The following is a 16,295-nucleotide window of genomic DNA, read 5'->3' on the forward strand; positions in this document are numbered from 1 at the left end:
GCTGGCTGGGACATGTTAATACCAAATAAGAAAGATGCCCCATCTTCAACACTCGGGGAATTAAAGGGTTTGAAGGCAGCTTTATCAACATCAGACACTTTCTTCGGCCATAATTACATGTTTGTCCTGACAGCATTTTCATTAGCAACTCAGAAGCCCCAAATGAGAAACAGTCTTAAAAGTCACTCTATCATACCAGAAGGCATACTGCTTTCTGCCCTATCCGTACAGCAAGGCATCCTGAAAAAAGGGGATCCCAGTTTTAGTTTAAATCTACCCACTGGAAGTAAAAGCTCCTGTCCTGCGGTCCAACTCGCCTATTTCCCCCCTCCTCACTGTTAACCCCCTATTAATAATCAGCCCAGGCAGAGCAGCCCTGCACTATCTCATTCCCACAGTACTCCTATTCCACGCTCACTCTCATCCAAACACATCATCAAAAGTGCCCCCAGTCAAGCATGAAAATAAATTAGGTTTTGGTTTAACCAGGATTAGATTCCCAGCACCAAGAAATAAAGTAACAGTTATCTAATCTAACAGGCCAGCCTCAGACTTCCTGGCTACTCTCCACAGGCCCCTGTTGCCAAAGCCCTCTCCTAAAAATCCCCTTTAAATACTGTGAAATCACCACATGTCGGTGGAGCAATGTAACTCTTCAAGTGCCATGAACATAACTCTTAACTCTGGTGCCTGCCTAACCTTGCTCGAGATCATCTAGTCTGTCCAGAGGGAGAGCTGCTGGCTGCCAGCCTGTGAAACGAGCACTTGCCCCACCATGCGTCAGGAAGTTACTTCTTCCTGGACACCGTGGAGGAAGGAGTCCTCCTGGCCTTGGGCAAGCCCATTTGTTTTCCGTGGAGAAGCAGTGCATGTTCATGCCTCATTTTACACTCACTGTAATTCCATCTGGAAATAGCCAGTGGCTGTGCAAAGCTCCAACCACAGAGATAATCAGACCTGGACAAAGGAGAAAAGGGACAGGGACTTGATATCCAAAATATATGAAGAATATATTTTGCAACAACAAAAGATTCCTAAACAACTTGATTAAAATTGGACACGGACTTGAATAGACATTTCTCTGACGATGATAGGGCCAATAAGCACATGAAAAGAGGCTCAATATCAGTGATCATTAGGGCAATGCAAAGAGAAACCACAATTAGATACCACCTCATACCCATTATGATGGCTATTATTTAAAAAGCAAAATAGAACAGAAAAGCAGTGTTGGCAAGGATGTGGAGAAGTTGGAACCTCTGTGCATTGCTGGTGGGAATGATGTAAAGTGGAACAGCCTCTGTGGAAAATGGTATGGCAATTCCCCCAAAAATTAAACACAGAATTAACCACATGCTCTAGCAATCACACTTCTGGGTATGTATCCAAAATAAATGAAAGCAGGGACTCAAATATTTGCACACCCATATGCATCACAGAATTATTCACAATAGCCAAAAAGTAGAGGCAACCCAAGTGTCCATTGACAGATGAATGGATAAACAAAACATAATATAGACACACAGTGGATTAGCATTCAGCCATAAAAAGGAAGTTCTGACACATGCTACAGTATCAATGAACCTTGAAGACATTATGCTAAAGGAAATAAACCAGTCATGAAGGGATATTTTATGATTACACTCACATGAGGTATCAAGATTAGTCAAATTCATAGTGGGGCAGAAAGTAGAATGGTAGTTTCCAGGGGCAGGGGAGGAGGGAAACAGGGAGTGAGTGTTTAACGGGTACAGAGTTTCAGTTGCGAAAGATGAAAAAATGCTGTACACGGATGGTGATGATGGTTGTACAATAATGTGAATGTACTTAATGCTACAGAACTGTACCCCCAAAATGGTTAAGACTGTTCATTTTATGTTACGTATATTTTACCACAATTTTTTTAAAAAAGGACAGAAGGGCGCAGACTATTACAATATACCCAAAAATCACAGAGCTAAAAATAAATTCTTCCAATTATTTTAATAGTGTCATTAGTAGTAATGTCCTATGTATATGAGAATACTGAAGAATTAGGGCTTCCACCTTTTAAAATAATTACAGACTGTTATAAAACACATACTTTAAAACAAATCCTGTGATATAGAAACTGAGGAAGTTGAGGTAGAAGAGGAAAAATTATCCCTGAGAGTTAAGGAAAAAAATCTGAGTTCTACACTTCCCCCTCTGCTGCTAGCCAGCCTTCTTTATGCCTCAGTTTCCTCATCAGTCGTGCAGATGGTTTGGATAAAATAAACTGCAAATCAAAGAATAGCTTAATAGCATCTAACCCAACAGAAATCTCCCTTGTCTAATTCCAAGCTTACCTGGAATCTTTCTTGTCATAATCTGACTGCCAAATACCTTTTCAATAGGAAAAAAGGTCTCAGCATTCCAGGTTCCTTGGAGCTATATTGGTTATAAATCAATAAACTGATACAAAAGCTCATTAAAAAATAAAATCAGTGATTATAAATAGAGGAAGGAAATTGGTCCAAGTGAGAGTGGGAAACAGAGCTCAGTTTTCCTAATTCCGAACCCACCTATATTCTACATCATCGGCATCCATCAACACTGAACCATCCATCAGGGAAGGGAAGGCAGTTTTCAAATCCTTCTTGGCCAGTGGCCACATCACTTAGTTCTTTAAACCATTCCTTTTAAGGGGAAAATACACTCACATACTCTGAAGATGTCCAAAAATAATTACAGTTTGTTTTTAATGCATATAGCAATTATTTCTGCTTGTAGAAAATGACACCATTTGAAAGTTTGGGACTATGCACAGGCTTTAAGAGTGAAAGAAACAAAAGGAGAAGCATCTGACTGATCACTCTACCCTTTTCTTTCATTGGCTTTTGGGGCACAACTTTCCAGGTTTCTTTGCTAGCTCCTCCTCTTTCCGAGGATATCTCCCTGCCCCTGCCCCACAATAAAATACACACACACACACACACACACACACACACACACACACATATATACATACATGAAAAGGATTTAAAAAAATCAATTCAGGCATATTTTCAAATCATTCCAGAGAAATCCAGATTCTTCTCCAAAGCCTACAAGAATACAGGTGATCTAGCCAGAACTGTTTTCTCTGACCTCACCTCCTTCCGCTCTCCCCTTGCTCACTGCACTCCCAGCCACGTCTCCTCCTTGCTGACACACACCATGCATGCTCTGGCCTCTGACCTTGACCCTTATCAGTCCCGCTGCCTGAAATGATCATCCTCATCTTCGCATGGCTCTATGCCTCCTTGCATTCAGGTCTCAGTTCAAAGATTCCTGCAGACAGGTCTCCCCTGATCAGTATAATAGCATCCCTCCCTCCTTCATTCCTCCCTCCTCCTCTTCATCACCACTGGATCCCTTCAACACCATCACCTCTTCATCACCACCACATACATCTGTCACGTGTATTGTCTGTCTCCCTCTAGAATGTAGTATCCATTAAAACAGGGACTACATCAGTTTTGTTTCTGTATCCCCACACCTAAGAACAGCACCTGGCATACAGAAGGCACACAGTGTTTGCTGAACAGAAAAATGAACTAGGAATAGAGAGTAAGTTACAGTAATAATGACCAAACTAAATTTCCTCAAATGTGTCCTTTAACCAAAATATGTAAGTGGTCAATCCAACACATCTGTCACACTATAATGGCAACTGCTGTTTGGTCCAACAAGTAAATTTGAAGTTTGTGGTCGCCCTATGTCACATATTGACTAGGCACTGGCAATACTGTGATGCGTTTCACTCTGTCCCTGCCTTCAGAGATCGCATGGTCTCCCAGGGAGGCTGTGGATAATTAAAGTAAGTGTTGTGAACACAGGATGAGGCAAGGACAACTAACCTGGGAGGTTGGGAGGGACCCAGGCAGAAGCAAATGTCATCGCAAGTGTGCCATGTATTCTATGGACAAGTTCACACAACCCACAGGAAACAGGGACAAGCAATTACTCCCACTCCTACCCTGCAACCAACCAGAGGACTCCGTTGCTTTTCTAATTGACAGGCAATCTTTTTTCACGTTGGCATTCTTCCCTTGACAACTACTTCAATATTTCTCACAAATCCAGCTGGAGTCGTTCACTGACATGCACGCACACTGAGGCTTTGTGAAACTTTCTGTTCTCAGGTGATGGAACACCACAGCCTTTGGCTTAAGATGCATTTGCATCTCGGGCCCCATATGTCCCATCATGTGTTCCAAGCACTGATCAAACCTCCTGACAAGCAATCTGCCTCAAAATATCCCACCAGCCAAGGCATTGAGTAACTTTACCGTACGATTCTTCCAGCCCAACAGACTTTGATTGCTATTTACAAAGTTAACAACTCTAACCTACAGCTTTTTGCATGACAAGTAGAATCAACAGCTGCTAATGCTGAATTTTTTTCCTAAATTGTCTCAAAGTTTAACTTCTCTGAGTTTCAAAAATATCTTGAAAGACTTACATATATAAAGTGCTTTATAGTCTCAGTCACTCCTTATGATAGTGCAAATCTTCCAAAAGGTGCCTTCTATTCCCCCATGAATTAATTTTGGCTGTTTCTGTTCAGCAAGAGAAAAAGGACATTTGCTAGAAAGAGAGGACAGCTTTGTGGTCCCAGGAAATATTTACTCTATAAATTGAACTTCTTTTTATCTGCATAATCCAGGTTATTCTCTTCTTGTTTCTTTCAAGAATGAAAGATGGCCACTAGTAGGAATTTGGATGTGGTTGGGGGAGATGAGAAAATAGCTGCAAATGATTTATCTCTGCCATGCCACCCCCTCGCAGATGTAAAAATCCACATCCTAACTGCTATCAATTTTCTGTGTCTTTTTTTAGCTTGTCTGATTCTGTAATCCCGCCAACATAAACCTCTTTCCCAGAATCTGGAGATTACTTAAAACGTAATCTTGGTTTTCTGAAATTTGATTCCTTGGATCAAAACCTAAATTTGCAATCTTTGTTCATCAACAACTTCTTAATCTTTCCGTAAATGCAGTTTTTATTTTCCAGTTACAGTCTGGCTTTGGAGGAAGCCTTCCACATGACATGCACTGGGTAAATTAGCTTCAGGCAGCTGTTAAAACAGCACCTTGAGTTTATTTCCTGAGTATCACCATCATATTCCCTACTCTGGACGGGTGCCTCCACTCAAAGTTCTGGCACCTCAAATCTGGTAGCCATAGTCCTGTAAATAATTCATCAGCATGAAAAGTCTTGGGATTAATTTTAAAACTTCCTGCCTGGACAAAGCACTTCTTCAGAATCAAGGTTCTCTCTCTGCTTTCAGGTCTGTGGCCATCTCAGTTCCTGATCTCCTGCCTGGTCTTTGACTAACCTCCTCCCCTCACATCCCATTGCTCCTTCCCCTGTTTCTTGACTACCACCTGGTTCCAGCCATGCTTGATCTACTGGCCCCGCCCACTGGGCTCCACTCAGGGTCTTGTCCGTCCTTTCAGCACCTGCTTCCTCAGGACCAGGCCACCAGCAGCTGCCTTGCCACACAGCCCTGGCCGACCACTTCATCGGCTTTTTCATCAAACTCACCGCTCTGCAGCCCCACAGTGATTTAGCCAACCGCAGTAGAAGCCTAGAGCCCCACCTGCAGGGGTAAGAGAACCCTAATTCTTGTCACAAAGGAAATCTTATTCTCATCTGGCACCTCAAATACTGTAGCACTAATTCCTCAGACGCCTCAGAGCACACAGGCAGTGGGACAGAGGTCGTGGCGCCTCTATCTCCCTTGAAGTAAGTGGGAACAGAAAGAAGGCCTTCCTGAATGATGACTGCCCGATTCCTTATTAACAAATCTGCTCTAGAAAATCAATGTCTACAATCCTTCAGCCACTTGAAGGTGACAGCAGTGAGCATATTCATACCACTCTTATCAAAAACATTTATCTGGGTATTGCATAGAGATTACAATACATATCAAGTTAAACAGGCTTATTAGATAGAATACTCCCTCCTAGGAATATGTGATCAAAAGCTGAGAGCACAGAAATGACTCTTCTAGGAATTCACTCTGAAGAAAGATCCTTACCAATAAAAAAATTCATGTGGGAAGATTTCAGCATTATTTGTAATTGCCAAATATTGCAGGCCTAAATATCTAGACAGAGAAGTCCAGTTGAATAAACTACAGTATATTTACCAAATGAAGTACTATGAAGTTGTAATTGAGAATAAAGAAAATTATGAACTAAAAAAAAAAAAAAAAATGCTGAGAGCAGTAACTAACAGGAACTAACGAAAGGAAACAGTGGAGGAATGGCTGACTCTGGAGAAAGACTACCTGGCCTCAAATCTTGAGGTCACCATTAATAGTCTGTGCAATCTTGGTAAGGGTTTTCACCTCGTTATGCCTTAATTTCTCCACCTGTAACATGGGCATAACAGCATGTATCTCATAGAGTTTTTGATAATTAAGCATGTCAATACCTGGGAAATGCTTAGAATATGTTAGTTTTTACAAACCACTAAATTAACAGCTAAAATGACAAAATAAAATGACAAAAACTACTGCCAGCCATTGGGAATTAAGAGATCAGGGTTTTAGACATGGCTCTTGTTTTGTGGCCTCTGGAGTAGATTAAAAATGGTTGCAAATTCTTTATGACATCTCCCTTGAAGAGGTGGGATCTATTTCTTCACCCCGTTGAATCTGGGCTAAGCATATAGCTGTTTTAACCAAGAGAACACACAGACATGACCCTGTGTCAATTTCAGTCCTACATTTTTAAAAGAACTGGCAGCTTCCACCCCCTCCTTGGAACCCAGCTGCCATGCTGAGAGGAAACCCAAGCAGTACCTGGGCAGGCCCGTGTAGAAGAGAAGTGAGGTGATCTCCCAGTCCACAGCCAGCACCTGCTTGCCAGCCATGGGACTAAGCCATTTTGGAAGTGGATCGTCTAGCTGGGGTCACAGACACAAATCTTCCCACACCCTCAGCTCTGCCCCAAACTGCGAAACCATGACCAAATAAGATTGTTATTTTAAGCCTCTAAATTTGGGGGGCAGTTTGTTACACAGCCATTGATAGCCAAAAAAGCCTCAGACCAAGCACTTAAATCACTTTCTCAAATTTGATGTTTATAAAAAGGGAAAGGGAGAGAAGAGGCAAGGTGTTCATTCAAACATTTGTAGAACACCTACTATGTGCCAGCCTCTGTGACAGGCTGTGACACTGTTATTCTGGGGCTCATGGTCTGTGTCCAAGACAGACATTAAACAACTCATTACAATGAAGCGTGATTCCATAAGGACAGAGGAGTATAAAGAAGTAGAAATGGGTGTGGGAATACCAGGTGATCTCAGTCTCTGCCAACCCTGATATTTTGTAACTTCATGATTTAGAGCAAGTACATCTGTGAGACGGCCACTTAAAGACAGTCATACAAGATAATCTATCTAGAGAACAATCTTCTCCTATATAAATCCACTTCTTAGAGTATCAACGAAGACGTGGGTTTCAGTAGCTACGCAACAAGTGAATGGTGAAAGCATGAAAAGTCGCCTCTATAGCCTGCATTCAGGAGTGGAATAATCTTATGAAAGAGGCTTTGAATAAAGAAAGGACAGAGTAAGGAAAATATGATTTTCTGGGGCAACAGAGGTTTCAAAGTAAATAGTGATGGGAGAATTTTACCTATTCATTGCTTAATGTTTAAAAAGCAAAGGATATACGTTGATTGCTTTGGACAAGAGGTTTTAGTTATTCCCAGGAAAGAACAAACCCTTAAATATAAATTTTTAGTTTGCTACATAAATAGGCAGCTGTCTACCAGGCAAGCAGATCCAGTCCACAGCTATTTTGTGAAGATGAGTAAATTCAAGTCATACCCTCATAACGCTGCGCCTTAAGACATCTTCCTAAGGTCTGAATTACTCTAAGAACCAAGAAATGTGATTGTGACAGTAAAATAAGGTTCAACTACATACTGGTCCCACAAGTTTTACCAAGACAAACAGAACTAACTGCTGACGGAAAACCCATGGCGACGAGGAAAAAGATTTAGTGGCCTTCCCTTGACACGGTTTGGGAGAATTTAATCTAACGCTGCTGAAAGTGTGTCCACTCAGCTTCTTGATCGTGGGGGAGGGAGCCTGAAAGTCAAACATTTAATTGTCTAAGTACTTTTGATTTGGCTGATGTTGAAGTCCTTTCTTAACCTCACATTAGGAAAAGAAAAATACCCTTTGAGTCTTTGATAGGGAGAGCTATTAGCCAAGAAAAAAGAATAGTCAATTCATGCTTCTCAAATTTTCCTTTAGTAGTACTGTGGTCAATGCTGAGGACTAGTTCACTTTGGTTAAAGTGTTTAGACCTGATAAAATCATTTGTGGTCATTGATAAAAATATTTTGAATGTCCATAGGTAGAAACAATTTTACTGTCTGTTATAATCATCTCACAGGATCTTAAACAGCTATTGTTCAAAATAAAGACACAAAAGGAACCCATTCATGAATTTCCTGTTTTTCCATTTTAAAGCCCTCAAACATACCGTGAACACGTCATGCGCAACACCCAGCTAGGTCTCCTGATCATGTATCCCTCACACCTAAATCCCTCCTGCCTTTCTTGCACCCAAGCATTCCCGGAGCGCTGCAGGCGGAGCTCAGCACCTCAACTGCTGACCAAAGCTAGCTGCTTTCACGAATAGGACAAGCAGATTACAACAAGAAATTGATTCCAGTCACTCCCCCTTGTTTAGGATGTTATGGCGTCAGTGTCAACAGTATTGTCAAAGAGTCAATGACTCCTGTGGCGAGAGAACCCTTGCAGAAGGGGTAAGCTCACAAGTCAACACCAGTGAGAGAGGACTCTTGTTTATGATACCCAGGATAATGCTAGGCCCTTTCACAATTCTTCCTGCCCCTGAAACGCCTGGTGAGCATCAGGTTGAATCTGACCCTACGGTGACCTCCAGACAGCTTTGAGGCTCCTGAGCACCAAATAAGAGCACCAATAAGAGATATGGCACCAAAGGGGGTTTTTATTAGCTCTGCTTTCAGGTGAGAAGGAGGAACCGACCACGAAAAGAGAATGGCAACTTTGCCCCCCAGGACATTAAAGTAAAACCAGTGTTTAAGAGAAAAATTACAGTGAAAAGAAGAAACTCTACATCATAGACCTTATGTGAGAAATACAAATTAATTGTATTCAGATCTATGGATTCATATGGATACTGCCCTATGGATATTATAGAAAAGGCAAATGCTACAACTGTTGCCCATGATGAAGTGAACTGAGATTTAGGGTCCACAAGGTATGAATCACACATCTCCCCTTTGCTTACAAATTCTCTTTACATATACCCTAAATGAAAATATGTAAAAAACTAAAAATAACTATCCTTATACTCCACTGCAATTACTCAATCTGCAGGGAAACTCAAGACCGGGGGGGATGGAGTGGCAACTAAATCACTGAACCTAGAAAGAAGGCTGGAAAGAGGGCAAGAGGCAGAAAATGTGGTGAAGGACATGGTTGGGGCAGAAGCTTGTTTACTTTCTTAGGGACAAAACTATGTCCTATAATGCTCTAGTACTACAGCTCCAACTAAAGCAGGTGCCACGAAACACCCTCAGCTCTTTCACCTGGCCACAAGTTTCCAAGGAACACTTAAGGAGTGGATAAAACCAGGCAAGTAATGGAGAGTTTTAGTTCCCACCTGAGTTTCACAGATACTCTCAGCTAATCTAATGTGCCCACTGACCGTGCCAGTACTCTCCAAATCAATCCTGGCCTCCTCTCTCTCTCCAGCCTTCTAGCCACCTTCATCCTAAATCTGTGGTTCATTTTTGAGCAAAGGTACCTGAATAGCACACTTCAGGTGACAGAGAGTTAAAGCTGCCACATAGAAACAAACAATGTGAAGGACCTGGCAGAGACTCTGCAAGATACGTGCCTTTAGTTTCTTATTCTTAAACGTCCTTAGAAGTCAAAGGCTTCTCCTAGCAGTGTTATTAATGGAGTAGGGTCGTGGGTTCTGTTTTAGATCTGAAACCTCTCCCTGCATGTGAAATTGGCAAAAATCACTTAGGTCTCTGAGCCTCCTCCCCAACCTCCCGTTTTTAAGTGAAGCCCTCACTCTTAACATCTCCCCAGCTTTCTACATCACAGGGAAAACCACAGGGATTAGGAAATGCTTCTACCTCATTTGACTAACATCTCAAAATGCTGTCTCAAACTGGAGCAGGGAAGGCTCAGCACCAAGACACTTAGAGCACCAGGCAGGGGCTGATTGTATTCACTGCTGGATACCAGCCACAGACCTGCTCGGATTTCCCCCATCTACACCCTCCTCGCTTTCCCAGCACCAGCCCTCACCCCTCAAAGAGGGCTCCATCCTTTCCTTTTCCCTTCACTGTCGGTCATCTGACATCACCTCCATCTGCCTTCTGCTGTCTTTATACGGTGCCTTTTCTCTCTTCAGCCACACTCAAGAAGCACAGACCACGTTGCCCCATGAACGGCTCAGCGATGAGGCGAAGAGGAAAACCCACAGCCACCAAGCCTCCTGCTGCAGACAGATTTCCTCCTCTTCAGAGCATCGTTCTGTGGGTTTCCCATCACACTTTTCAGGTATTCAAAGCCTGCGGGGTGGGGTGGGGGGGTGGGAGAATGTGCCAGAGGCATCCCTACGGTCATCAAGAAAGGTGGCCTCCAGCATCTGACCACTCATATACTTGCATACCGTCTGATGTCGCCTTAATCTCAAAGCTGGTCCCCAGCACTCAAGTGGATTTGCTACTGTGAGAGCCAGAAACTGCAAGTGCGCTTGCCTCTAAGACTCAGGAGTCCAGTCCCGGGCAGGAAATAAAGTTCTAAGCCGCTTTGATGTGCTTCCTCTCCACTCTCCTCCCCAAGGCGGGTCATTCGTCTCAGCCAAGGAAAGACCACCTTGCTTGAACTGAACCAAACGCATCACACGTGGGACCCTGCGGCCGACTCAGTACTCCAATGAGCTCCCCGGCCCCACCAAATTACTTACCATCAGATTAAGCTCAGCTGGGATTCCCATGTATTTTGCCAACTACGAAAGGTTATGTGGTACATACATTGGAGGAAGGGGGGTGGGAATGGACAGGGGACCCAGACCACGGAGAGTAAAACGCCTTGGCGACGCGGTGAGAGCTTGTTTCTTTTTTAAGCCACTCGTCTCAGACTGAAATATCAAGCCAGTTCAGGTCATTTCCTGAGTAGCACAACAAGTTAAAACAAGATCCAGAAAATCTATTTATCTTTAATTGTGCTGCCTCCAGACTGGGAGCGCGAGGCGGGTGGCGTGTAGAAAAGTGGGCGACGGGGAGGGAGGGGGATTTGTCTCAAAGCAAATGCCTAAGAAACCAGAGCTCCCGACCTCAGCTGTTTCTTACCTCACTCAGCTCGGCCGAGTTGTCGTTTCCATATTTCATGGCAACTCCAGAATTCATGACTGCACTTTTCAGAGCCGAGCTCCTCCTCCTCCAGGTCTCGGAGCTGACGAGTTGGGGTTAGCAGGCTGGATATCCACTGCTTGGTCCCCTCTGGCACATTTTAGTCTAGACAGCCATCTTCACCCAGGACAGTGGTGAAGCCCACACGAAGGATGCAGGCACTCCGAAAAGGAACAGAGCCGGCTCGCGTTTCACGGACGAGCCATTGCTGCAGAAGGCTGGGCGGCGAGGCGCGCTCGCAGCGGCCGGGCCGGCGCGGGGACCCGAGGCAGTGCCGCGCTCAGCGCCGCCTCGCGTCTCCTATGGTGCCTCTCCGCCCCCCATGACCAGGCTGGAGGGCAACCCCGGCAGGATCCGGCCTCCCTGGAGGGCTTCCCGAAGAAACCAGGGCGGCGGGGCGAGGAAAATCCGCGTCTCGGGTTCCGGGGAGGGAAAGCAAGCTAAGAGAGCGCCGGAGCGCGGCTGCACTTCACGCTGAAGTTTCCCGTTTGAATCCTCGGGAGTTGTAAGTGCTCTCTGATTGAATACAGCTGTCTAGCTGCTGGCTACGGGGTGAGCGGAGGAGGCGGGGCCAGAAAGAGAAAAGGCGGGGGGAGGGGGGGAGGGAGGAGGCCGAGCAGAGGAGACCTCGCCGGGAGAGCAGGCATCCTTCCAGCTCCCTGCGATAGTAATTACAGGACCCAGGTCCAGGAGGAGAGAAGAAACAGGAAGAGCCACCTGAGTAATTGTGCAGAAAAAGTAAAAAACAAAACCAAAAAAACTTCCCTCCTAGTAGCCACTTTCCATAATTTAAGAAGGTCAAGACAAATCTGAACACTGTACATCAGGCAGCGCTGTGCACTTCTCATGGTACATTAAGATTTTACAAGATTGTGGGGCGGTCATTTTCCCTGATCAGTCTAAAGTCGACACTGAGGGTGTAAATTCACCGTCAAACTCCCCCCACCCACACCCCGGGCAGATTACAATTTCTGCATGTTCTTAATAAAGATTAAGATGCTCCATCACATGAAAGGCCCAAATGTCCCATCCTCTCAAACCCTCAGTCCTTAAAAATATTACATGTCCCATCCACTTCAACCCTCAGACCTTCCTTAGAAATCTTACAGCTCATCTGAGCAGAGCTAGATTTGTATTTCTGGGGTTTGGAGTATGAATCAGGAAAGATTCAAGAGGCTGTTAAATTCAGTGGACTCCTGGAATCAGAGCTCCCCTGCAGCCTTGAGTTTCCCTGAGGTAAAAACATCCCTCTGTGTGTGGCAGGGTGGGAAGAGAGAGCTAGAATTTTTCCCTCCATAAAGGTTAAAGTCCCTCTGAACTTGAGATGCACTGAAAAATATTCTGATCCTTTAACAGTAGGTCTGCAGGATTGCTTTAAAGGCCTCATCAGTCACTTTCTACACAACGGGAAGAAAATGTCTCCATCCCCAATGACAGACCTTGGCACTTCCTGAAGCCTTCTATGAAAAAGCCATTAATTTCCAAGGCTGCTTTTTTTTTTTTTTTTAAGAAGTAGGATATTTATTTTGCTCTTTAAGAAGAAGGAAAAAGCTTGACCATTTGCATAGATCTTCTTACTCGTATGCCTTCCTGTTGAGTTCATTCATTACCTGATGAAGGCTCTACTGGGATGAGGAAGAGTTGGCAGCTTTTATGGAGCACCGGTCCCAAGTTCTGGGGCACTGCCAGACTAGAGCACATTAGGAGAAGCTCTTCAGCATGGGGAGGGTTTGGGAAGCCACATTATTTTACTTATTTAATTCATTAAAAACTGTTGAGAACTGTGTGCTTGAAGATGGAGATGGTGGTGAAAGAATATAAAAATATAAAGAAGACTCAAGCATCAACCCTGCCCATAAGGTGTTTATAGTCTCATAAACAGAAATGACTAGTCTAAATATAAATGGATACTTGCCATAAAAGCAGAACAAATGAAGACCTACAGCAGTTCAGAGGTGGGAAACAGGATTTTGGCTGGGTTGGGTGGGAGGAGAAGACTGTGAAGGACTCTCAGAAGAGGCAGCATGAGTTGATATTTGAAGAATGGCTGAGCCCAGCAGAGATGGGCAGTGAGGAGAAGGTATCCCATGATGTGGGCCCACTGTGAGAGAAAGTGTGGATGGAGACTGGAATGTGCAAAGGATGCGTGGGGAATGGGAGATACTCCATTCTGGAATGGAACCTGGATTAGATAAGTGAGTTGAAGCCAGATCATGGACAGTTTTGAGTGCCAGGCTAAAGAAATGGGCCTTCCGATTGGCAATGGAAAAAAAAAAAGCCTCTAAAGGTTTTCAAGCAAAGAAATAATAGGATCAGAGCTGTGCTTTTTTAGACATTCCAGTGGATTTGTATCACACTCATGAGTAACTAACATGAAGTCAAGTAGACTAGTGTTGAGTGTGATTCTGGTGTTTAAAGAAACATATTTTTCATACTAGATGGCCCTTAAAAACCAAGCAGATGACTTCATCTGGTGTTCAACCAAAAGAAAAGTGATCTGTTCCAAGAGTGGAGGAAAAATTGGCAGTACTGAACTTATTAAGAAGCAATATGTCTGCAGATTCTACTTTATGGACAGTATAAGGCATTTTCAAGAGCAGTGTTGACTATATGGGATTTTCTTCTTAAACAATGACTTTAATACTTAATCCCCACATAAGCTGGAACTCCACTACAATCTGGCATCTAAATGTGGTAAACTGGAAGTAGGAAATGGACATGCCAATTGGACTATCCCAACAATCCTGCAAGAGGCTAAAAAGGCCTGAATTGAGTTGGGACAATGGAAAAGAACTAGAGGTTTGTTTAAGATGTAGGAGGTTCTAATAGAAAGATAGTAAACAGAAACTGTAGTGGAAAGAGGAGAGCTTAAAAATGACTTGTAGATCTAGAACTTGACTGACTGGGGTTTTTGACAATGTTCTCAATAAAAATACGTATTCCAGAGAAGAAATAGGTTAAGGAGGAAACTACATTTGGGATATCATAAGTTTGAAGTGGCATCTTTGTAAGTTTGAGGTGGCATATTCAAGTGGAAATGTTTAGAAGGAAGCTTGAAATGGAGCTATAAAGGTAAGTCAAGGTTGTGATGGAGATGGAGGTTTGGGGTAAGTCCTATTAGAATTATAAATAAAACCATGGAAACAGGTAAGGTTGCCAAAGAAGATAGGACAGAGAAAAGAGAAGTGCTCTGAGGACATCATCTTAAGGAACATCTTTTTCATGGAGGGAAAAGAATAAAAGAAGAAATGGTAGGAAAGGCCAGTTAAAGAAACAGGAAGATAACCAGGAAGACTCTGAGTCTGGGAGCCTAAGGGAGATGTCAAGACAGAAGGGAAAGCATCAATATTACATGCTATAGGGGGGGGAGAAGCCTGAAGACTGATAAAAGAGCACCTCTAAGACATTAATGTCCTTCAAAGATAAATCTCTACACAAGGAATGAAGAGGAACTAGGGTTAGTAACCATGTACTACTCTTGCCATAAATTTGATGGTGACTGCAAATTGAGAGATGGGAGAGTTTCTTCAGGTAGGTAAGCAATGTTGAGTAGAGGGTAGAATGAGCATATTTGTAGTCTGGGGCTAAAGGAAAACCTGGAGATACAGAGGAAAGGAAGACGGAGCAAAGTTTTTGAAAAAGGAGGGAAGGAAAGGGCCAAGGACAAAAATAATGAGCTTAGCTTTGGAGTAGGCTTGGAGAGGAGGATAATTCAGATGCTCCTTCCAAGGAGGCCAGGAATAGTTGGGAGAGCTGGAGAATTTATAGACTAGTAAAGAGAAGACTTCAGAGATAGACGGTAACTAACAGCATTTGTTTGAAGAGCCATCCAACTTCCTCTGTGTGATTGTGGAGGGGTAATGAAGACTAATGAGAACTTGTCATCAAATTTTAACTTAATAACAGGAAGACCACAGAACTATCTGTCAGTGCAAGGAGAACAGAGTAGTTGTGATTCCCCTCCCCTGAAATTGTTCAAGCAGAGGTTCAAGGCTGGTGGGACACACTGAAAGCCAGTGGTCTAGAGAGTAGAGCTTCATGCAATCAGGGAGAGTCCAAATCAGTTTTCTTCCAATCTAAGATTTCATGAAACGAAGATTTTTTTTTTTTTGCATAGTTTAAATGTTTTGTGGTTTTTTTCCACCTCTTAGCTAGTTAGGAATCAGGCTGGGAATATCTACTATCAAGAAAGCTAAGATATTGCGGTAGACAAGAATGAAACTGGGTCAATGTCCTAAGTACGTTAGGAATGCAAGGAGCCCCTCAGCATGTCGGGTCAGCACACCAAAGGAGAATGAAAACCCACGTGCATTTCCAATATAATGAGAAAGAGGTCGCAAGATTAGTGCTCACTGTAGTTTACCAAGTATATAACTGCATGCCTGCAAATCCTTTCATACTGTGGCTGCCTCAGCATGACCCCTCTAGAAGAGCTTCTCCAAGTTCTGCTTCAGCAGAGCACAAGCCCCTGTCCACAGAGGTGTGGACCGGAAGTGGCAGGGGAATTTATCAAGATGTAGGGGCAGGTCGGGTGAAGGAGGAAAACCTGTCTTCCAATTGGGCAATGACCTGGGTTCCCCTTATTTCTGGCCTTGTCTTCCCAAGAGGCTAATCTCTTCACATCTGGTTTCTGGGAGAAGAAGAGGAGGCAGCGGTAGTTCCAGGAGCATTTCTGGGAAAGCAGAAGTTGCAGTTTGCATGAGTGGATGGGTCTGTGCACCGATCACATGCCATAGCGCACTGGCATTGCCTTTCTGCTGTCAAGGGCAGGCTGGCCCCTCTATGTATGGCTGCTGACCTCAGCGAATTTCTACACAGTAGGGATTCTATTCCAGGTCTTCTCTGTAC

General features: G+C 43.7%; 1 protein-coding gene across 2 annotated transcripts in view; it reads right to left on the reverse strand.

The window, feature by feature from the left end:
- Positions 1 to 16,295, reverse strand: part of MCC (MCC regulator of WNT signaling pathway) — a gene marked incomplete at its 5' end in the record, with an annotated part of 425,634 nt that overhangs the window by 264,318 nt on the left and 145,021 nt on the right. Inside the window, one exon of one of the 2 annotated variants that reach the window (XM_082455728.1) lies at positions 11,388 to 11,981. The exons of the other annotated variant lie outside the window; for it this stretch is intronic. Coding sequence (XP_082311854.1) covers positions 11,388 to 11,444 — 57 coding nt within the window. Of the gene's footprint in view, positions 1 to 11,387; positions 11,982 to 16,295 lie in introns of those variants that run through there. 2 annotated transcript variants of the gene reach the window in all.

The sequence above is a fragment of the Balaenoptera physalus genome (genome assembly GCF_965194825.1).
Source record: "Balaenoptera physalus genome assembly, chromosome: 3".
In the NCBI taxonomy this organism is placed as follows: domain Eukaryota; kingdom Metazoa; phylum Chordata; class Mammalia; order Artiodactyla; family Balaenopteridae; genus Balaenoptera; species Balaenoptera physalus.